This window comes from Podarcis melisellensis, assembly GCF_964234715.1.
Source record: "Podarcis melisellensis genome assembly, chromosome: 6".
In the NCBI taxonomy this organism is placed as follows: Eukaryota; Metazoa; Chordata; class Lepidosauria; order Squamata; family Lacertidae; genus Podarcis; species Podarcis melisellensis.
The window spans coordinates 1,701,874-1,726,174 of NC_138538.1; the positions used below are offsets into that span (position 1 = coordinate 1,701,874).

Here is a 24,301-nt window from a genome sequence, read left to right on the forward strand (position 1 = left end):
AAGTAATTTGGGAGACGTTGCAGGACTCCTGATGCATCCATGCAAATGCACATATTCCGGAGAAATGACAGGGAACCATGGTAAGCCGCCGCTGAAGAGAAACTTCATTCTCTGGCCCAGAAGCCCTTCTCCAAATCCCAGAAGTGTGTGCACTGGTTGTGCCTGCATGATGGACCTTGGAAGATGGCGGCACATGCTTGAAAGGAGTCGCTTCTTAGTGGTATTGCTTCTCAGGTTAAGAACGTGTTATGTACTGAGTTGAATAGGATCCGAAAGGCAGCTGTCTGATTGGTCCTAGAACAATAGGACCCAGAATGCAGCAGTCTGATTGGTCCTAGAACAATAGGACCCAGAATGAAGCAGTCTGATTGGTCCACAGGAGCCACCCAATCCAGCTCCAGGTGGAAGTGAATCCACAACCTGATTGGCCTACAGTAAAATCCTGGAATTAGCCAATCATGTGGGGCCCATTGTGTAAATAATGTATACAAAGCAGACATTCTGGGGGAACTTCCATTCCTCCTCACCACTGTGAGCTGAATAAAGAGCATGAAACCCACTCTCGACTCCGAGTATATTTCAGAACGTCAGAACATAACAAATGCCTCCTGGATCAGGTCAGTGGCCCATCCAGCCCAACATTCTCTTTTCACAGTGACTGATCAGATTCCTGCACGAAACCTGCAAGCAGGACCTGAACACAAGAACCTTCTCCCCTCCTGTGGCTCCCAACCTTTTTTTGGCCGTGCCCCACCTAAGCATCTCTAAAATCCTGATGCCCCTCCCCTGTGACATACAATTCTTATTATTCAAAAATTGAACTCCTATTCATGTGTAAAGGTAAAGGGACCCCTGACCGTTAGGTCCAGTCGGGGCCAACTCTGGGGTTGCGGCGCTCATCTCGCTTTATTGGCCGAGGGAGCTGGCGTACAGCTTCCAGGTCATGTGGCCAGCAGGACTAAGCCGCTTCTGGAGAACCAGAGCAGGGCACGGAAATGCCGTTAACCTTCCCACCAGAGTGGTACCTATTGATCTACTTGCACTCTGATGTGCTTTTGAACTGCTAGGTTGGCAGGAGCAGCGACCGAGCAATGGGAGCTCACCCCGTCAGGGGGATTCAAACCCCCGACCTTCTGATCAGCAAGTCCTAGGCTCTGTGGTTTGACCCACAGTGCCACCCACATCCCTTTCACATGTAGAAAGCCTAAAAGGCCATTAACTGTTAATAACTTGTTCACAGATTGCCCCCCTTAAAAATCAAATAGCGAACCACAGCAGTAACGGGTCTTCAGAAGCAGTGCTAACTCTAACTATGGAGGCAGAGCCATCATAGCCTGTACACATTGGTAGCCTTGTCCATGAATTTGTCCAATCCTTTTTTTCATATTGGTGGCCGTCCCTGCCTCCTGCAGCAGTGAGTTCCATAGTTTAACTATGTGCTGCATGAATAGGGTTTCCATATTTCAAAAAGTAAAAACTAGGACACCCCAAAGGTTGTTGGGAATGCCCACAATTTTTCGATTGACTTACCTAAGATCCAGGACAAAGAGCCACCTTTCGGAAATCCCCCTGGACATCAATTCCGGATGTATGGCAGCCCTGTGCGTGAAGAAAGGCTTTCTTCTATCTGTTCTGAATCTCCTAACGTTCGGCTTCAGTCGATCCCCGTGAGTTTGAGTGTTATGAGACAGGGAGAAAAGGCTTTTCTCTACAAATACGTCTTCTGTTTCCGTCACGGTTATGTCTGCTCCGTCTCCACGTCCCCAAGTTTCCTACTAATATCCTGTGACTTATCGTGCCTCAAATGTTCTCCGCTTTGGGGGTGGGGGTGTTTTCCTGCTTCTGCTGCTCTGTAGCACAAGGCTGCCCCCCCCAGAAGGCAATACTGCAGGAACACTGGGAGCAACTAGCAAAGTGGAACCGGGTGCGGACGGCCCAGTAGAAATGCACCAGGAATGAAGTCTGATTGCATCAATGACGGGTTGCAGACTACAGAAGGCAAGCCCTCGTTGGCCTGGGAGGCCCCTTAGATGTGCTGTGCCTAAACTGCGATAAGGAAAGGATTCCAGCCATCACGTCACATGTGGACGGGCGCTGCACCCCAAAGAACACAGTCCCCCCCACACACAGTGCCATCAAGATAACAAGAATATTCCTTCCTGACCCCTGTGATGGAGCATAAAACACCGTTCCGCTTTTTCCTCCCAGCCTGAATAACTGCAAACATTATTAAGGGCCATAAAGTTACTCAGCCCTTTTATAATCCTCCGGCTTGAAGGAACCCCCTTTCTGAGCTGCGAGTTGTGCAAAGTTGCGTTTCCTTTTATGGGTTCCGAATTTGCCGGCTGTTAATTTCTCTAAGTGACTCCTTGTTCTCGTATGATGGAGTTAACACAGGGGCCTGATTCCTCTCCCCCGCCCACCCTTCGGTCCTTCAGCTAGCCGGAAGACGGATGGGAATGGAAGGAGAAAACGGGTTTTAGGGGTGCTTTGCCCCTTAGCTCACTGGGACACAGTGTGCAGAGGCTGCCCAAGAGGTTTTGCTCTGTGCCCCAAAGGAGACATTGCCTTGCAGGGCCCAAGCTGCAGCAGACACAAGCATTTGAACTGGGGTCAAACTCCATCACATGCGGGAGGGCTTCACATGCAGAAGGTCTCAGGTTCTGCAATGTCCCCCAGTTGAAACCCTGGGCAGCCACTGCCAGTCTGTGTAGGTAATACTGAGCAAGATGGAGCAGTCCTCTGACCCAGTAGAAAACGCTTGTCTACACTGGTCGGCAGTCCTGCCCAAGTGCCAGCAAAGGCTATTGGGGTGGCTGTTGTTTAGTCGTTTAGTCGTGTCTGCCTCTTTGTGACCCCCTGGACCAGAGCACGCCAGGGACTCCTGTCTTCCACTGCCTCCCGCAATTTGGTCAAAATCATGCTGGTAGCTTCGAGAACACTGTCCCACCATCTCGTCCTCTGTTGTTCTCCTTGTGCCCCCAATCTTTCCCAACATCAGGGTCTTTTCCAGGGAGTCTTCTCTTCTCATGAGATGGCCAAAGTATTGGAGCCTCAGCTTCAGGATCTGTCCTTCCAGTGAGCACTCAGGGCTGTTTTCCTTCAGAATGGAGAGGTTTGATCTTCTTGCAGTCCATGGGACTCTCAAGAGTCTCCTCCAGCACCAGAATTCAAAAGCATCAATTCTTCAGCGATCAGCCTTCTTTATGGTCCAGCTCTCACTTCCATACATCACGACTGGGAAAGCCATAGCTTGAACTATACGGACCTAACACATCAGACTTCTAGATGTGATGCTGTACTGCAGTTGGGGTTATTTGTGTGTATGTTCATACTAGGAGCTTCCACCCATGCTTGCTGTGCAAAGCAACTCTGCCTGAACATTTGTCAACCACCTAATCAACCCCCCCCCACAGCTCATCTCAAACCCCTCCCCCTATGTGAAGCCCCTCCCTTTTAAAAGAAAGGGAGATTCTTCAGGCAGCAGTTGGCTAAACTGCTTTAGTGGTGGCCAAACTTGGCCCTCCAGCTGTTTTGGGACTACAACTCCCATCATCCCTAGCTAACAGGACCAGTGGTCAGGGATGATGGGAATTGTAGTCCCAGAACAGATGGCTATGTGAAACACCTCCTCCACCCCCCTGGTAGCAAAGCTTGCCTTGGCTGCCTGCCATCCATGCTGCTTTCTTTCTCACCTGCCTGCCATTCCTTATGCTGGAGCCTGTGTGGCCCCCTGCTGGTGGTCTTGTGAAGTGCAGCGTGACAACAGCCTTAGTTTCTTATGTATATAGTAATCTGAGCAGGCCACAACACCACCCTGCTTTAACTGGGACTGTGGCATGCAGGAAGGGAGGGGTTAACCCTTCTCTGCATCACCCAAACCAAAATCAACCTCACAGCAGCTGTTAGCCCCAGAATGCAAGCTGCCACTGAGAGCTGCCATGCAGGGGCATGTATTTGATTTTCGTCTGGACTGCAGCAGGGGAGGAAAATGTTGACCCCATGTGCACATGTGCCAGATATTCATTATTGCAGCCATGGCATTTAATGTGATGCATTTAGCCCTGTGTCTAGTTTGGCATCTCTCCCCCTCCCCCTCCCTCTCCTTCTTTTGCATGTGCTGTTATCATCCCCTTACCAAAATGCCATAAAACTGTCTGCTCACAAAGGCAGGGGCAAGTAGACAAATGGCCTTAAACTTCTAGAGGTGATTATATAGCAGAGCAGCTCCTGGGACCTCGGGGATGGGCAATATATCTGATTTATAGAGCCAGCATTGGGCCTTGTCACTCCCTTCCTCCCGAGGCTAAGCAGGGAAGCAGCTGGGACCTGGCCCCTCCTCTCTCTTGCTCTTGCTCTCTCGCCCCTCTCCTGCTGGCCCTCCTGGTGCTGGGAGCAGAGGAGGGCTGCAGAGCAAAGGCAGGCCAAGAAGGGCAGCAGGCTGAGCACAGCAGGTCCTGCCAGCTGAGGGGTTGTGCTTTCAGGCACCACAGAGCCCCAACCCTCCATCATCTTGGGCGCCCTCCTCTCTGCACCTTCTCCTTGTCAGCACCCTTCTTGATCTGGGGTGCCTAGAACTGGACACAGGACTCCCGTTGGGGTCTGACCAAGGAGGGTCAAGTTACAGCAACAGCCAAGGCGACACTTTTCCACCTTCGCCGCATCAAGCAGTTGGTCCCTTACCTTTCCCACCCCGACCTGGCCACAGTGATCCATGCGACGGTCATCTCCAGGCTTGACTACTGTAAGTCACTCTACGCAGGGCTGCCCTTGAAGCTGACCCAGAAACTCCAGCGGGTGCAGAATGCTGCAGCGAGGCTCCTCACGGGGTCTCTGCCATGGGAGCATATTCACCCAGTGCTTTTCCAGCTGCACTGGCTCCCGGTGGAGTACAGGGTCAGATTTAAGGTGCTGCTTTTGACCTTTAAAGCCCTTCACGGCCTAGGACCCTCGTACCTACGGGACCGCCTCTCCTGGTATGCCCCACGGAGAGCCTCAAGGTCCATAAATAGCAACACCGTAGAGGTCCCTAAGGAAGTCAGATTAGCCTCAACCAGAACCAGGGCCTTTTCAACACTGGCTCCAACCTGGTGGAACGCTCTGTCTCATGAGAACAGGGCCCTGCAGAATCTGATTTCTTTCCGCAGGGCCTGGAAGACTGAGTTGTTCCACCTGGCCTTTGGCTTAGAATTAATTTGATTCCCTCCCCCTCTTTCTTTTTTCATTTCTCCTCCTGTGAAGAGGCTGCATTTTAATGTATTTTAATCTTGTTTTTTAAGTTGTATTTTAATCAACTTGTTTCTATTATTGATTGTTAGCTGCCCTGAGCCCGGTCTTGGCTGGGGAGGGCAGGGTATAAATAAAATTTATTATTATTATAATAGAGCAGTACAGTTACTTCCTACACATCTGCAGATGCAGCCTAGAATTGCATTAGCCTTTTTTTTGCTGCTGAATGACAACCGTTGACTTGTGAGACTCGCTCACGTGGTTGTCAGGATTGCAGACATGCAGCCCATCAGAGCAGATGGGCAGGCAGGTTTGCTCCCACCTTTGGAGCCTGGGTCTGGGCAGCAAGGCATCACCCTCCTGTTCCGGCTTTCAATAGGCTGTGACTGCCACCCCTCTTGGTTGCCTATAGCCCTCTCCAGTCTCCACCAAGGCCCGTTGCTCCACTGGAAGGTCGAGCGAAGGAGCCAGTATCTTGGTCCCCCCTTTCCAAAGTGGCTGCAGTCCAGGCCCAATGGGGGGACCCCCTCCCCATCCAAGACCATTCACCCCCACCCGTTTCCTCCTCCCACTCCCATGCTTGCTGCACTGCGGGACTCATGACTCATAGAACTGGAAGGGCACCACAGAGTCATCTAGTCCATCCCCCTATAATGGGTTTGATGGCACTGGCTCTGTTAGAGGTGCCACATAGCCCCCCCCTTCTGCATTTTGTAAGAACTTGATATTTTACTGTGGTAGCACCTACACTTTGGAACTCCCTGCCTACTGACAGCAGGCAAGTGCCTTCACTGCCCTCTTTTCAGTGCCTGCTAAAAACATTCAGCCTGTCCAGATATTTAGAAGGTTGGCGCACATTATAATCTACTGCTGTTTTAACTTTTTGCAAGGTTTACATTATTGCTGTGTGGTTTTTTCCCCTACCGGTAATTTTATCATGTTATCTTTTTTTGTAAACTGTGTTGAGGATTTGTTTTTTGGGGGGAGGGGGCTTGCAGTTAAGTGGTGTATATATTTTATATGTGAGGTCCTCCATCTGAGCCACAGCTTCCCCATCAAATGGTGGGGCAGCCTATGCTTGGTGGTCCTGAGTGAGGGGCCTGTTAATTGCTTTGGTACCAGAAATGATGGAAGAGAACGCCTGCTGTGTTATTCACTGGTCCCTGAGCTTCTCATTCATTCATCCATTCACTCACTCACTCACTCACTCATTCATTCATTCATTCATTGCCCACCCACAATGTAAGACAATGTACAACCATAAAAACAAGGTGGGTCCTAAAAAATTCATGCTTCAAGTGTCAAAAAGCCAGGGCAGAGAGGTGCTTCTTCAACATCCTCTGGCAGCTGTGCAATGAAGGTGCCAACCACTTGCCTCTGTGGGAAGTGAATTCCCCAGCTTAGGGGCGACCACCCTCTCCCCCTGGCCCACCACCCCCTACAATCCTCTGAAGGTGGAGGGGCTACCAAGAGGGCCCCTCTGCCGATCACAGCATTCAAGGGGGTCTGTAGGGAAGGAGGTGGTCTTTCAGGTATTTGGGGCCTGAGTCGTTTAGGGCATGGGTAGGCAAACTAAGGCCCAGGGGCCGGATCCAGCCCAATCGCCTTCTCAATCCGGCCCGCGGACAGTCCAGGAATCAGCGCATTTTTACATAAGTAGAATGTGTGCTTTTATTTAAAATGCATCTCTGGGTTATTTGTGGGGCATAGAAATCCGTCCCCCCCCAAAAAAAAAATATAGTCTGGCCCCCCACAAGGTCTGAGGGACAGTGTACCGGCCCCCTGCTGAAAACGTTTGCTGACCCCTGGTTTAGGGCTTTAAACACCAATGTGAGCACCTGGAATTGGGCCCAGAAATGAAATGGCAACTGGCGCAGTTCTTTTTAAAACAGGGGTTGTGTGAGATCTCAATGGAACGCTGGCCAGTAATCAGGACCCTGAATTTTGGACCAGCTAAAGTTCCTGCGTTGTCTTCAAGGGCAGCCCCACGTAGAGCACATTGCGGCAATCCAGCTTATAAGTCATCGCATTGTGATGCACGTGCTTCCCTCTCACTGATGCGGCACAGATGCTTGAGGCATTGAACCATCAAATGGTACCCTGGGAAGGGACCCGCAGGGCCATCTAGTCCAACCCCTTGCAAAGAAGGTTGTGCCAAGGTGTCTGAGGCCGGTTGCAGGATTAGAAGCAAAAGCCGTTCTCCTCTCCATCCCCTGTTGACCGCTCTGATTTCAAGAAAGGCCCTTTCCAAATAAATCTGCCCAGCGCTCAGATCAGTCCAGCCCACCTTTCCTTCTTTCCACATTCTTAGCCCATCAGAAACATGGTGGGTTTTTGTGTGACCCCGATCCCATTACCTAGATGCTGTAAAATCTTGAGCTAACAAAGGTGATGGAGACAAGGGCAGTGGGGGGAGAGGGTGGGCAGCCTTTAGCATCCCGCGTGATTAAAGGGAGCAGAGCCAGCAGCCTCCGGGCGGGTAATAAAATCTGATTTATTGACCCAGCCCAATAACAGCAGCAGCAGCAGCAGCAGCTCGGGCTAGTGAGTAAGTCTTAAATTTCATTAGGTGATAAATACTGAGAGCGAATCAATTTGGTAGGAAAGCTAATTAGCTCCCGCGATTCCACATCGATCTCGGGGCGCCTCGCATTGGAGGGGGCTGGATCTCATCTTCTGGCGATGGAGGGGGCGAGGGGGGAAGGGCCCCGGGGTGGAGTCACGGGGTGGGGGCCCCAATACCATTTGGGAAGAGACTGCTGGAGAGCAGAGAGCAGAGAATGGCAGAGAGGGAAGTCATCTAGTCCAGTGTAAGCAGAAATCCTTGGGCTGGTGGAGTTTGCTGAGTCCTGCCCAGGGCTTGCTTTAGCTGAATGTCTGTGATTAGGGTTTTTCTGGCTTATTATTTATAACCTCTGTGCCTCAGACCGCTCGAGGTGGATAAAAATCAATTAAAGCAGCATGGCTTTAAGCAAACAAGCAAATGGAAGAAACCTCAAAATCACAAATTGCACCAAGGAGGGACTGGCTAAAATTATGAAGTGTGAGATAAAAAAACACAGGGAAAAATATTTTTCTTCAATAAAGAAAACCACGCCCTCCAGAGCCTTATAAACAGGATATCCTGTTTATAAGTATCGTTTGAGGCGTGCTCCCTAATGGCAAACTTAGACCTTAGGAGGTCTGGCCATAATGCCGGTCACATCAAGGTGAGACAAATATGTAAGAGGGTGTCAGAGGGAGCTATTGGCTGTTGGTTACGTGAGGCCTTAGTGTGTGGGAAGACTTCTTTGCAGCTCAATATAGCATGTTTGAAAAGGGACGCGGGTGGCGCTGTGATCTAAACCACAGAGCCTAGGACTTGCCGATCAGAAGGTCGGCAGTTCGAATCCCCATGACAGGGTGAGCTCCCGTTGCTCGGTTCCTGCTCCTGCCAACCTAGCAGTTCGAAAGCACCTCAAAGTGCAAGTAGATAAATAGGTACCACTCCAGCGGGAAGGTAAACGGCATTTCCATGCGCTGCTCTGGTTCGCCAGAAGCGGCTTAGTCATGCTGGCCACATGACCCGGAAAAACTGTCTGCGGAAGTGGACAAACGCCAGCTCCCTCGGCCAGTAAAGAGAGATGAGCACCACAACCCCAGAGTCGTTTGCGACTGGACTTAACTGTCAGGGGTCCCTTTACCTTATATCATGTTCGAATCTTATGTAGGGTTTGGCTCCAAGGATTCTACGCATACATGAAAATTGCATATGCCCGAATCCTTGGGGCCACCCCATGGCTACTGGTTGAGTGTAGGGGAGAAAGAGAAAGTCCCGTGCTCCCAGATCCCATGTGCTGAGTGTGTCTTTCCCAGCCAGCAAGGCAGAGAGCTCTTCTTTTGCACTGACCGGCCTGCTGCAAAAAGAGGTTTTAAGCTCTGCACCTTGTTTTCTGGGCAAGGCCTGCTCAGTGTGCAGGCTCTGGCTGGCTAAGGATGCTCACACGAGATCTTGTGGCAACTCGGTTGTCCTGCCAGATTTTGTGTGAGCATCCCAGAGCCGGCACACTGAGCAGGACTTGCCTCCCGCCCCACGCACACACCAGCAATGCAGAGAGCTTAAAAGCTCTTTCCTTTGGCAAGTGCAAAATGAGCTTTGAAGTTCTACACCTCGCTTGGGTTTAAGTTGAGCTATTTCAACCAGCCAACCTTCAAGCACACATAGTTAAAGTGGCGCAAATTGTGATTGCACTATCTTGCCGCGGTGTGCTGTTTTCTTTAGAGGAAAGAAGTCGGGCGTCTGCTCTGCATGCAGAAGGTTCCATCCCGCTGGCATCTCCAGGTGAGGCTGGGAATGTTGTCCAGCTGCAATCCCAGAGAGACCCTGCCAGTCAGAGTAGACCATAGTGAGCTAGAAGGAGCAGTGATCTGACTCGGCGGTGTGAGGCAGCTGCCTGTGTTCATATGCGCACATGATGTTCAGTCTCCTGGTTTTATTTCAGCCCAAAAGAGCTACAGAAACTACATTCTTGAGCAGAAGGCGCCCCTCCATCCACGATGGGGGCTCCTTCACCCTTTCATTTCCTGCCATATTGCAGACCTGGTGCAACTGGCTGTACTTGCACAACTTGCTTTTATGCTGCAGCTGAGCTCTAAGCTTGGTGCTGATACTTCTCCCCTGTTCTTCCCATCCGCATATAAAATATGGCTGTTAAACCTTTCTTTCTTCTCATTCTTCCAAATAAATTTTAAGAATAATCATTGCCATTTTGTTATTGGCAAAGGCTGAAAAAGAAAATTTAGTCGGCAACAATACCATTTTTATTATAGAAATCCTGCCTAGGAAAGAAAAATGTAACTTTTCCCCGTTGTGGGGCAGTACATTGTCTAGAAACACATAAATAATTCCAAATATTTTCTGCCTTGTTGTTTTTATTCCCGCATATCTTACTGGCTCTCACCCACCAACTATATTCTATCTTTTCTTTTATTTCGACTCCTCAATTAGCAGTTACATTGATTTCACATTTTTCAGTTTTTCCCTTCCAGCTAAGGGACCAGATTCAGTTATTACTAATTCCATTTCATTAAAGAATTGCCCTGGTTTAGTTAGCGTCACAGGGACACTGGCCACACATATTTATTTACTTTTCGATTTTTACCCCAGTTATACACTATTTCCTCTTATTTTACTTGCTAGGCATCTAAAGCTAAGAGAAATATTAAACAGACATCCTTTCCTTTTGCCTTTTGCCAGATTAACCTTTTTTTTGATAAACTCCCATTAGTGTGAATTCTTTCTTTTGAATCTGAATAAATGGCTTAAATCCATTGTCTGTTGCAAATCTGAAATCAAAAGCTTTAAGAATATCCAAAAAGGAAATGCCATTCTTTATCGTCAAAAGCCTTTTCTGCATATAGAAACATCAGCAAGGTCTCCTCTTGATTTTGGAGCCAATTAAAGTCTGTGTTGTATGCAATGTTAGTGCAACTCATAGTAGACCCATTGGAATTAATGAAGTGAGGTTTATTAATTTCATTGGGTCTACTCTGAGGAGATGTTTGTTGGATACAACCCGACATGACTTTTGAAGGTATTGTCACTGCTGTGGATAAAAATGGTTGCTGGGTAGGGATGAGTCTGGGAATAGTTTGGTGTCGGGACCTGAATATCTGCGGTGGCTTCATTCCTGTGCTCTCTCTCCCTTGCCTTGCCCTGCCCAACCCCTGCAACCTCCTCCAGGTCGTGAAAGTGGTCGGCAGTAACATCTCCCACAAGCTGCGGCTCTCTCGGGTCAAACCAACGGACGAAGGCACCTACGAGTGTCGCGTCATCGACTTCAGCGACAGCAAAGCCCGCCACCACAAAGTGAAGGCCTACCTGCGGGTGGAACCAGAGGAGACCAACGAGCCCCATCGCCACAGCTCCCCCACTGGGCACCTGCAAGACACCCAACTGCTGGGCTTGCAGCTCTCCGACCACAGCAAACTGAGCGGCTCCCACCCACACCACCAGCACCACAAGCCAGGCAAGGAGCTCAAGAAACGCTCCGTGGACGATGCGTCCTGTGCCCTCTAGACTGGGTTGCGTCGCGAGTTGTGGTACTGAATGGCCTAAATGGGGTTTCTCCCTCCTCCACCCCCCACTCTTCCACACACACACACACACACACTTGCCCCATCCCACTGGGTGGTGGGAACATGACATCCCAGTGGCCAGCCCATATCTGGGCCAGGTTGCTGAGGAACCGATGTAAAACGAATGCCACAAACTAGAGTCACCCCCTCCGCATGAACCTCATTGTCAGCATCCCTTCCACTTGGTCATATAGATATGTATTTTTAACATTCCTTTCTAACTATGAATTTCTCCCCTTGAATGGACAATGGGCTGCTTCCGGGACTCCAGAGATGACACGGAGCCGCTCCAGGGTGGATTTAAATGGAGGGAGCCCAGTTGGCCGGGTTACACTGTCCTGCTGACTGCCCATGTCCACATGGGTAGGAGAGGGCATCTTCCCCAAGGAACACAGCTGTGGATGCCCCCCTGGCACCTTTATGGGCATCCAAGCAGGACTGTCTTCTCTGATTGTCTTTTTGGAAGTATTAAGGGTGTCCGAACGTGGGCCTGAGGCCACCTGCCTTGCTGTGAGGAGGTTTCAAAGCTGGACCTTCCCCCAGCTCTGGGGACACTTTAAGCCACACCTGGGGCTGACCCTCCTCACCTTTGCATTGCTAGCTTCTTATGCCATTTGTGAACCCCCCGGAGATGCTCCACCTTGCTTTGTAAAATGAGACGCCCGAGGGATGCCGTTTAGACCATCCGTTTTAATTCACTAGTATCAAACTGTGTAACTATGAAGTTGATGACTGTATATTGTAAATATAACTGACTGTTTCTCCCTCCTGCATTCCCAGGACACTGACCCAGCCCCCATGAGTTTTCCAAGTGGCACTTCTTTGTAACTGTGTGGAGAACCAGCAGGATGCATTCTTGGGGGTGCTGGCCACTGGAAATCCCATCTCAAAAAACACGGGAGGCCACCTTTATAAAACTGGTTGTCTCTTATGACGCCCAAATTTGCACAGTGATTTCATGCAATGCCGTGTTCTTTTTTAAACGCTCCACTCCAATCTATGTCCCAGATACTATTCTAGAGCGATGCTGCAATCTGGTACTAGAGCACAATAATATGGTGACATTTTGCCAGCTGGAAAAGTTGATGTGGAGCTCAGGTCCACCAGCTCAATCACCAGCTACTGAGCACACAAATGGTGGGTGGCAGATTAAATTCTCAGCACTGCTTCTTATGATTTTTTTATTATTATTTATGAAAAGTTTGGGATCAGGTTGGGATCCTCTTTTTTATGTACTCCCTGGAGCAGTGGCACAGACACAACTGTAGCGAGGTCTCTGTATCTCAGTTGCTGGAAGTGAGAACAAGAAATCTCTTAAGAAGCAGACCTTAGTTGGATGTGGAGGCCACGCCGGAGAAGCAACAGAGTCAAATTTGACGGCAACCTGGGAATATAGACCCACCTGGGTGGGTACTTTTGGGGGGGAGGGGGAATGAGACCCCACCCCTGTGGGAGTGGATGCCCACAGGTGGCTGCCACCCTAGCCTTGGCAAAAACTCATTGGCACATGGAATTGTAGAATTGGCAGGGACCCAAAAGAGCATCTAGTCCACTGCCCTCCAAAATCAGTCCTTAGAGCGGGGTCTGGGGATGCCAAGGCTCCCGACTGAAACAATTCTGGTCCCCAAAAACTAGAGCATAAAATGCAGATTGCACAAGAAATACAAATTTTCCGGGTTTCAAAACCAGACGCCCAAACCACCTGGTTCCACAAGCCCCTTTCGCCCCCTCCCCAATCCTATTCCTCTTGTATATATTTCTATTTGCTATGTCTCGGGGGAGGTTGTTTGCAGAAGCAGGCAAGACTGGTGCAGGGAAAGGCAGCCAGCCAAGGGAGGTCAATGTGTGTCTCATCGAGAATACAATTTCCTGCTGCTGCTGCCTCTGGGCAGAGGGTCAGCCTAGCTGGCTACGAGAGATGACCCCTTCCTTACAGCTCTGTGACTCCAGGCCCAGGGTAGGAGCCCCTTATGCTGCACTAAGAGGGGAGGCAAGCAGCTTTCCCACAATGCCCTGCCCTTACCTGCACCACACAAACCAGTCTGTAACCAGCTGAAGCGAATAAAGTTCTTTAAATGGGCTTGCCATCTCCGAGTCTTTATTCGTATCAAAACACGCATGGGGCGCACGCTGAAGTGTCATGGAAAAGAAGTGAAAGCAGTGACCGGGAGCCTGGGAGTCCATGAGGCATGACTGGGGTGGGTCTGTGGTTTGGGGAAGGAGGCAAACATATTGTTGTGTGCTTGCTAATCTCCAAGTGGTGAGGGTTTCCAGCAGCTCCAGCTGTTACCCAGGGTTCACTTTCCTTGGAATGAAGGTCAGCGGAGACTGTGGTGCATTTAGGATTTGCAGTTTTCTTTATGCATATGTACAACCTGAGTTGGGGATGGAAGGGTTCGCATTTACTTCTCCAGGAAACTCAAGCCTACTTCTGACACCAGTGTTGCATGCACAGCAATTGCTGAGGGCAGGAGACCCCAGGGGTGTGGGAATGCAGCTCAGTGGAGACTGCGGCATCTTTAGGATTTATAGTTTTACACACACACACAACCTGAGCATGGAATGGAGGGCCTTGCAGAATTAACACCCCAAAATTTCTTGCTTCTCCATTACAGCTTTGGGTTAAGCACAGAGTAAGGCAAGCCTCTGTGCCCCTGTCGATCATCAACAGAGTCATGCCAGAGCCCTGAACTGGAAGGCGTTTTGGCATGCTGATGATGATGACGATCGCCAAAGTGAGCATCTTTTGGTCTGGTGCTCACGCCAGAGAGCCAAACCAAAAACAGAAGCCAGGATTGGCTGCTGCTGTGATCTGGGACGTCCCGCTTAAAAGAGGACAGTTGGTGGGTCTGCACTGTGGGTAACTTAAAAGGAGGATTAGAGCAATTCATGGAGGAGAGGGCTATCAGCGGCGACTGGCCATGATGACTATGCGCTGCCTCCACAGCTGGACGTAGCCATGCTTCTGAATTACTTTTGGCTGCAGGAGCTGCCAGGAGGAGGCATAAAAGGCACCACCCAAACATCTTTGGGAATCCCCTCTGGGTTTGTGTTGGGTTTCAAAAGGTAAAGGTAGAGGGACCCCTGACCATTAGGTCCAGTCGTGGCTGACTCTGGGGTTGCAGCATTCATCTCGCTTTACTGGCCAAGGGAGCCAGCGTACAGCTTCCAGGTCATGTGGCCAGCATGACTGAGCCACTTCTGGCAAACCAGAGCAGCGCATGGAAACGCCGTTTACCTTCCCGCCAGAGTGGTACCTATTTATCTACTTGCACTTTGACGTGCTTTCGAACTGCTAGGTTGACAAGAGCAGGGACCAAGCAACGGGAGCTCACCCCGTCGCAGGGATTCAAACCACCGACCTTCTGATCAGCAAGCCCTAGGCTCTGTGGTTTAACCCACAGTGCCACCAAGGTGTCCTATAAAAGGTAAAGGGACCCCTGACCGTTAGGTCCAGTCGCGGACGACTCTGGGGTTGCGGTGCTCATCTCGCTTTACTGGCCGAGGGAGCCGGCATACAGCTTCTGGGTCATGTGGCCAGCAGGACTAAGCTGCTTCTGGCGAACCAGAGCAGCGCACGAAAACACCGTTTACCTTCCCGGCAGAGCGGTACCTATTTATCTACTTGCACTTTGACGTGCTTTCGAACTGCTAGGTGGGCAGGAGCAGGGACCGAGCAACTGGAGCTCACCCCGTCGCGGGGATTCGAACCACCGACCTTCTGATCGGCAAGCCCTAGGCTCTGTGGTTTAACCCACAGTGCCACCCGCATCCCTGTGTAGGGTTTACACCTTAGCTTTTTCTTCTCCCAGAGATGTCCCACAAGGCTGAGGGTACGGACTTTCCCTCAGGGTTTACTCCCAAAGTCTTTCCCACAAGTATCACCACAAAGGCAGGGGAAGTTTAGGATCAGAGTATTCCTTCTCCTGGATGAGCTACCTTCCCAGGTGACCCTCACTTCCCTCTGTAACACAGGCAGAACCCACCTTCCTGGCGGTTGGGCCCACTATTGGCCTCGCCTGTCCTCTGGAGCCTGTCTTCGCATGCAGGGGAAGTTCTTAACTCCCAGATAGTTTGAGACCCATTGGATCCCCTCAGCCAGTCAAAGCCGTTCCTTGGGTGTGTTTGCTGTCGCATGCTGACAGCTTCTAGGAGCCACAGGTGAGACCTGAGTGCAGGATGGTTTGCTGGTTCCGGGGGGGTCCGTGTCCGGTCCGAGGCTGAAGCGGGGTCCAAGGCAGGGAGTCAGGCATAGTCAGGAACTCTGGCAGAAAGCAGGACAGGGTGCCGGCAGGAACAGGCAACCAACGATGTTGCTCCCGCAACCTGGGCCTGGGCAGGCTGGGCTTTATCTCCTCTGAGGCATAGGGCGGCCCCAGTCCACAGGTGACTCGCCTCTCCTGGCCTGGAGGTGAGCACTCCTCCTGCAGGAACTTAGTTCCCTTCGCCTCTCTGCCCTGAGCCTCTGCAGCTCAGGAGAGGCTGGAGGGTTACCGGACCCAGAGGCAACCTCAGCTTCCTCTGACAGGGCTGGGAGTGGAGCACCTGCAGGCAATGGGTCCTCGATCACCTCCGGAGCCAGAGCGGATTCAGCTGACGCCTGCACCTGAGGATCCAGCACAGGTGAGGACCCTTCAGGCTCATGCCCCAGCCCCGGCTCAGCTGGTTCTGGAGACGGGGACTCCTGTGCAGGCTGGGATCCCTCAGGTTCAGCCTCTGAATCCGATTCCCAAGCCATCACAGATGGGGACCAAAGGTGGACAAAGGACCCCAGAAGGAGCACAATGTGTCCCCACACCTCATACGCTCCAATTTAAATTAATTCATTAATAATAACAATAATAAAAATAATATGAGATGATGATGATGATGATGATGGAGGCTTTGTCTCCAGACCATTTTTCATTTCCCCAGATGTCCCAAAGAGAGGCAGAGGCTCAGACCTCGTGGACCAGGACCATCTCTCTTCCTTCTCCTCTGCCCCACAATCACCCCGTTACGCAGAGAGAGGGGGGTGTGTGTGAACTTGTGCACAGCTCCATAAGTAGCCCTGACGGTCTTGTCAGGAAAGAAATACACAGCCTCTCTGCAACCGTCCCCAGGCCTCGCTTGTCTATCTTCCCCGGACAGTGATTTCTCGCTTTGTCTGCCCTTCTTATGCCTCCTGTCAAGCAAACTTACGTCTCACCCAGCAAGAGGCGGAAGAGTGGAAAGTGGGGGCTGGCTGAGGTTCGCCCCCCCCCCCGCCTCCAAATGAAGAGGGATAAATAAGCAATTCCATGATGCATTCCAGACACAGGAGCCTGGCCAGTGAGGAGGTGCAAATAAAAGCAGAGCCTCAGGCTAGCAAGGGACTTTGCAAAGCCCCCTCCCACTTCACCACATCTCTGGGCTGGGGGAGCGCTTGATTTCTGCCTGCCCTTGTAGCTGTCAAGGTGCAGCAGCCCTGGCTGGACCAAGGAGGGGGAAACCGGACGGAGAAGAGCCTGCGCATGCAGAAGCATTGCACACCGCTGGCACATGGCGCGGACAATGCACAGCACTCTTGGCTGACCTCTCCCACCCACACACCGCATCTCTGAACATGGGGTTGCTCCCGCTTCTATTCAGTAGAGCATGGGGATCTTGGTCTCTCTCTCTTTTCAAAATCTTTATTAAACAATCAATATTAACTTACACAACAGTATACAATAATACAATATATGCAAACTACATACACATATTATACAGAAAAAGAAAAGAAAAGAATGAAACATGGAATACATAAAATAAACTACTGATTATTCTCATTGTACTGTTTCTCATTTTGTTATTTTACACACACTGCCTTCTTGAATTTTGTTCTCCCAATTCTTTTCAAGATGTTCTGTTATTCGTCACCTATAGATTACAAGAATCATTCGGGGTCTGCCAGGAGATATTTGTTATCACAATAATTTTTTAATACCCTTTAAGTACTGTCCATTCTTTATTCGCCTTCACTCTCTGAACTTGGGGCTGCTCCTGCTTCTGTTTGGTAGAGCACGGGACTCTCTAATCTCATGGGTCATCGGTTCAAGCCCCACGTTGGGCAAAAGGATTCCTGCATTGCAGGGGGCTGGACTAGATGACCCTCGTGGTCCCTTCCCGTTCCATGATTCTGCTCTGGAATCCAGGCACCAGGAGATGCTCTCGGAAGGGAGTCTGACTACTGGGGAAATGGAACTGTTGCAGGTTCCAGCCTGTGCAGCCTGGGAAGGTGGGAGAGCGTCTGCTTCCCATGCATGCAAAAGGTCCCGGGTTCAGTTCTCACTCTCTGCCTGAGACCCTGGAGAGCCATTGCTGCTGCCAGCCAGTGTGGACAATACAAGCTAGATGGACCAATGACCTGATTTGGTATAAGGCTCCCCAAACACAGTGGCACCTCGGGTTGCAAACGCTTTGGGTTACAAACTAAGCTAACCCGGAAGTAGTTGCTCCAGGTTGCAAACTTTGCCCCAGGATGAGAATGGAAATTGCGCTGCAGCAGCGGCAGTGCAGGCCCCATTAGCAAAAGCAGGCCTCAGGTTAAGAACGGACCTCCGGAACAAATTAAGTTCGTAACCTGAGGTACCACTGTATGGCAACGCAGACCACATTGTTCATCATTATTTCCTTATTAAATTTATATACATATAATTTTTTTCTTATTACTACATTTTATTATTACATTTATATACCACCTATTCTCCCATGGAGCTCAAGGTGGAGCAAATCATTCTCCTACCCATTTCATCCTCACAATGACCCTGGGAGGTAGGGGAGGCTGCCTGAGGTCACCCAGTGAGCAGCATGGCCGAGCGGGGATTTGAACCCAGGTCTCGCAGGTCATAGGGATGGGAGTGGCGCTGTGGATTAAACCACAGACCCTAGGACATGCTGATCAGAAGGTTGGCGGTTCGAATCCCCGCGACGGGGTGAGCTCCCGTTCCTCAGTCCCAGCTCCTGCCCACCTAGCAGTTTGAAAGCATGTCAAAGTGCAAGTAGATAAATAGGTCCCACTCCAGTGGGAAGGTAAACAGCATTTCCGTGTGCTGCTCTGGTTCGCCAGAAGCGGCTTCATCATGCTGGCCACATGACCCGGAAGCTGTATGCTGGCTCCCTTGGCCAATAAAACGAGATGAGCGCCGCAACCCCAGAGTCGGTCACGACTGGACCTAATGGTCAGGGGTCCCTTTACCTTTACTCCCAGGTCATAGTCCGAAACTCTTGACTATTACACCATCACCGACCTACATCAGGAAAGCAAAGGGCGGTTTGTACTTTCTAGCTTGTCCATGCATCCATCTATAACATGGAAGCTTGTTTTCTGCTGCTCTGGAGGTTAGGACCAGGAGCAACGGGTTCAACTTCCGAGAAAGGAGATGGTAAGAGCTGTTTGACAGTGGAAAGGACTCCCTTCCTTGGAGGTTCTTAAGCAGAGGTTGGAAGGCCACCTGTCAGGGATTATTTAGCTGAGATTCCCGCATTGCAGGGGGTGGACTAGATGATTCGTGGGGTCCTTTTCAACTCTGCAGTTCTAGGTTTCCATTATTCTTTTCCAGCTGCCAAGAGATACTCTCTGAAGGGAGTTCAGCAGCACACAGTTGACAGCACTGAGGAAGCGGCAACACAAACTGAACCAGACAAAATCTTCAGAAAATTCATTGCTGGGGGCAGACAGAATTGGAAATGTATTTTTGTGGGTCTCTGGGGAAATAACCCAAACAGTGCTCACTAACCATTCCTTGTCTTCCTGGGGAAAAGGTGGCAAGTGGGAGTTCTGTCCTGGGCCTGTTGTTCTTTAGAAACAACTTGGATGAAGGAATTAAGGGAATTCTCATGAAATTTGCAGATGACACAACTGGGATTTAAGGTGATCTTAACAGATTGGAAAACTGGGCCTAAACTAAAGGAATGAATTTCAATAGGGACAAATGTCAGGTTCTGCACTTAGGCAGGAAGAACCAGATACAACAATACAGTGGAACCTCGGGTTAAGAACTTAATTTGTTCCGGAGGTCCGTTCTTAACCTGAAACTGTTCTTAACCTGAAGCACCGCTTTAGCTAATGGGGCCTCCCGCTGCCGCTGCACAATTTCTGTTCTCATCCTGAAGCAAAGTTCTTAACCCGAGGTACTATTTCTGGGTTAGTGGAGTCTGTAACCTGAAGCGCCTGTAACCCGAGGTATCACTGTATAGGATGGGGGACACCTGGGTTACTAGCAGTACATGTGAAAAGGATCTAGCTTTGCTGTGGTTTTATATGTGTTGTAAGCCACCCAGAGTGGCTGGGGAAACCAGGCAAGATGAGTGGGGTATAAATGACAAAATCATCATCATCATATATATATCGAAAGCTATCCCATAAAAGATGAAGCAAGCTTCTTTTCTCCTGCTCTGGAGGGTAGGACTTGAACCAGTGACTTCAAGTTACAAGAAAGGAGATTCCGACTAAACATTAGGAAGAACTTTCTGACAGTAAGAGCTGTTTTGACAGGTTGTGGACTCTCCTTCCGTGGAAATTTTTAAGCAGAGGTTGGATGGTCATTTGTCATGTATGATCTAGTTGAGGTTCCTGCATTGCAGGGGGTTGGACTAGATGACCTTTGGATACATTCCAACTCTACAATAGATAGATAGATAGATAGATAGATAGATAGATAGATAGATAGATACAGTCATATCTCAGGTTGAATGTGTTTCAGGTTGAGCGCTTTCGGGTTGCGCTCCAGGGCAAACCGGAAGTAACGGCACGCGTTACTTCCGGGTTTCACCTCTCGCTCATGTGCGGACGCTCAAAATGACGTCACGCGCATGCATGGAAGCGGCAAAACTCGACCCGCGCAGACGCACCGTCGCATCTTATGTTCCATTCAGGATGCAAACAGGGCTCAAGAATGGATCCCGTTCACATCCCAAGGTACTACTGAGGATCGATAGATCGATAGATAGATAGATAGATAGATAGATAGATGATAGATAGATAGATAGATAGATAGATAGATAGATAGATAGAGATAGATAGATAGATAGATGATAGATAGATAGATGATAGATAGATAGATAGATAGATAGATAGATAGATAGATAGATAGATAGATGATAGATAGATAGATAGATATAGATAGATAGATAGATAGATAGATATAGATAGATAGATATAGATGATATAGATAGATAGATGATAGATAGATAGATGGATGGATGATAGATAGATGATAGATAGATGATAGATAGATATAGATAGATGATAGATAGATAGATAGATAGATAGATAGATAGATAGATAGATGATAGATAGATAGATAGATAGATAGATAGATATAGATAGATGATAGAGACTATCTATCTGAGAGATGGATAGAACTGTAAATGGACATCCAGTTAAGGATACAAAAGAATTTAAACAGTGGCCCTGCATATCATGGGACGCCCTGAGATGACCCCTACCCACCGTGACCCCTACAAGGCCCCCCTTTCTGCTCCCCTTAACGCCTCTCTTATAGACTTGTGACCCAGCTTAACCGTCCCATCAAGGCATTGATTTTCCCACCTCTGGCTCCCCTGCCCAGGTTATGGCCCTCTTTGCACAGGAAACAAGATGTTTCTCTAAGTTTATGGCGCCATTAGAAATTCTCTGGGAAGCTTGAAGGCTCCAGGCAGGATGGTTCATGTTCCCATTTTTATGGTGGTGTCTGGCTGGGAGGACGAGGGCAGCGGGGGAGGGGGAGGGGGCAGAAGTGACTCAAGAGCTTCGTTATCACCTTGGCTTTATTATAGGCAGAGTAAATTGCTTTTGTTTGAAGCGGCATAATGGTCAGAAAAGTGACTGTGTGGAAATGACATTTTCACGCTGCCTATTTATTCTCAGCTAGTGCTTTGCATATTAAGTTTGCTCCATTTGCAAACCAAAAAAGAATCAAAGCTTTGCACTGGGTTTTTAAAGGCATCCCTCAGCTGCCAGTTTGCAAGCTTCTGCTTCGTGCTTCAAAACAGAACCAGAAGGTTCGATGGCTCTGCAGGGTTTTTTGGGAGGGGGTTGTAATATTTTTTGGGGGGGGTGTTCCATGAGTTTCCTTCCACCTGCTCTGCCACCTATAGCCTACCCAAGTTCCAGGGAACAGGATGAATCCCTCAGGAAGAAAGCAGTATGTGGGGGACCTTCTCTCCCGATCCTGGGTCCAGCCACCTCCCCGGCCAAAGGGAGCTCAATGTGACTTTTCCCGCCCCCTTAAGCACATTTAAATTTGGTCTCATTCACACAAACACACCCCGCCCAACACTTTGTGTCTTGTTTTGCGATGAACAAAACTGAGATGGAACTCGTTCCTGGAAGAGGTGGCCAACTGGTACGCAGGCTGAGACCCTATCTGCTCGCGGACTGTCTCGCCAGAGTGGTGCATGCTCTGGTTATCTCTGTGCTCTATGTGAGGCTACCTTTGAGGCTACCCAGAAACTACAACTAATCCAGAATGCAGCAGCTAGACTGGGGACTGGGAGCGGCCGCCGAGACCACATAACACCGGTCCTGAGAGACCTACATTGGCTCCCAGTACTTTTCCGAGCACAATTCAAAGTGTTGGTGCTGACCTTTAAAGTCCTAAATGGCCTTGGTCCTGTATCCCTGAAGGAGCATTTCCACCCCCTTCGTTCTGCCCGGACACTGAGGTCCAGCACCGAGGGCCTTCTGGCAGTTCCCTCACTGCGAGAAGCGAGGTTACAGGGAACCAGGCAGAGGGCCTTCTCGGTAGTGGCACCCTCCTTGTGGAACGCCCTCCCACCAGATGTCAAAGAGAAAAACAACTACCTGACATTCAGAAGACATCTTAAGGCAGCCCTCTTTAGGGAAGCTTTTAATGTTTGATGGATTACTGTATTTTAATATTTTGTTGGAAGCCGCCCAGAGTGGCTGGGGAAGCCCAGCCAGATGGGCGGGGTATAAATAATAAATTATTATATTATTTAGATGTCTTTAAATGAGGATTGAACAAATTCATGGTGGAGGAGAGGACTATCGAGGGCTTCTTCTGAGTACCACTTTGGGATGGTTTATGGGACGCAATTCATAAATGGAAGTCCTTCAGGAAGCTCCAAGTTAAACTGTGATGGAAATCTCTCCCAAAGGAGGTCGTGATGGCCAACAACTTGGCTGGCTTTGAAAGAGGATCGTGCCAATTCATGGAGGAGGAGAGGGCTACCCAAGGCTACCTGTCATGGTCTGGTTCACGGGTGATCAAAGTCCCGGCAGGGGACGTCGGGACTGGGGGCAAGATGGCGGGGTGGGAGCAGGAATGGGAGTCCAGAAGCCAGGAGTCAGAAGGCCAAGAGTCTGAAGGTCAGAGAGCTGGGAGTCAAGAAGTCAGGGGTCAGAGGATCAAGAAGCAAGGGGTCACGAAGTCAGGGGTCCAAAGATCAAGAAGCAAAGGGTCACAAAGTCAAGGGTTTGAGGATCAAGAAGGAAGGATTCATGAAGTCAAGGGTCCGAGGATCAAGAAGCAAGGAGTCAGGGGTCCGAGGATCAAGAAGCAAGGAATCACGAAGTCTGGGGTCCGAGGATTAAGAAGCAAGGAGTCAGGCGTCCAAGGATCAAGAAGCAAGGAGTCAGGCGTCCAAGGATCAAGAAGCAAGGGGTCAGGGGTCCAAGGATCAAGAAGCAAGGGGTCAAGGAGTCAAACTCAGCAAGGCAGGGAACGTGTTGCTGTGGCAAAGAGCCGAAGGGAAATGCTGAACTTATATCCCTTCCCGGCTCTTGCCACCAGGTGCTGTGAGTTACCAATCAGCCTCACCTGTGAGGCCGTTCCTTGCCTCTCCAGAACAAACTTGGGAAGGCCCCAGTCCTGCAAAGTCCTGCTGGTCACAGGGCCTGGCTCCTGCACGCACACCTGACACTACCCTACCAGCCCATCTAGTCCAGCATCCGGTTCTCTAAGTGGCCAATCAGATGCTTCTTCCCACAAGCAGAAACTGAGCACAAGAGCAGCCCTCTCCCCCCCTGCGGTTTCCAACATCTGGGATTCAGAAGCATCGCTGGCTCCAGGGCGCAGCAGAGCCATTGTGGCAATAGCCATGGAGAACCCTCTCCTCTGCCATGAATTCACCAAATCTTCTTCCAAAGCCATCCAACTTGGTGGCCATCACGGCCTCATGAGGGAGGGAGTTCCGCAGCTCAACTGCTCACTGTGTGAAGAATGGGAATGTTCAGGGTGGCAGGAGACAATATATTGTTTATTAATATCCTTCCTAACTTGCACTAGCAAGTTCCTTTACTTAGCAGAGTTTACATTCCCCTTTACATGCACAGCAGATAGCTGGTTGCAGGCTCGTGTGAGCCTCTCACTGTTATACAATTCAGTCTGTCTCAGATTAAATTGTATGTTCCTGGTAAACTCCATTTAATCCCTTTTAAAAGAATAAAGACACAAACAATGTTAATAAGATTAGTTTTTAATAAGGTTGGGATTTATGTTTGTTTTTTTGTTTGTGTGTTTAAAAATTTGGTGGAAAATTTTAAAAAATTGGGGGGGGGGGGAATAAAATAATAAGGACACGACACTTCTATTCAAAGTCAATAAAAGAAGTTTACTCAGTTGGATTCCTGAAGGCAGACATAGATACAAATATGTACACGTGGATCTACCCCATATGGGGGAATAATCCCAGTGCTTCTGCAGTCCTAGTTAAAAAACTACTCCAACAATGGAGGAAGTCAGAAAGATTGGCAGCATGCCTTGTCCTATTGTTACCTGGACAGGTAAGGTGATGCCCACCTCTAGTCACATGCAGAGGAAGGATGCTCCAGCCCAGGAGGAAACACACGTCTTCTCTAGGAAAACAAGGAATGTTGTGTTTGACTGCTCCCAGTGGATTACATCCTACTTGAAAGACGCTTTTATCTGCCTGAATCTTCCAACATTCAGCATCATTACATGAAGGTGAGTTTTAGTGTTATGAGAAA

General features: G+C 49.6%; 1 protein-coding gene across 2 annotated transcripts in view; it reads left to right on the forward strand.

Moving 5' to 3' along the window:
- VSTM2L (V-set and transmembrane domain containing 2 like) overlaps positions 1 to 13,426 on the forward strand; it is a 90,962-nt gene extending 77,536 nt beyond the window's left edge. Inside the window, exons 4-5 of one of the 2 annotated variants that reach the window (XM_081917335.1) lie at positions 10,952 to 11,237; positions 12,127 to 13,426. In XM_081917335.1, coding sequence (XP_081773461.1) covers positions 10,952 to 11,237; positions 12,127 to 12,134 — 294 coding nt within the window. In that variant the 3' untranslated portion in view covers positions 12,135 to 13,426. Of the gene's footprint in view, positions 1 to 10,951 lie in introns of both variants that reach the window. The other variant, XM_081917334.1, reaches the window with a different exon arrangement.
- Positions 13,427 to 24,301: the final 10,875 nt, after the last annotated feature.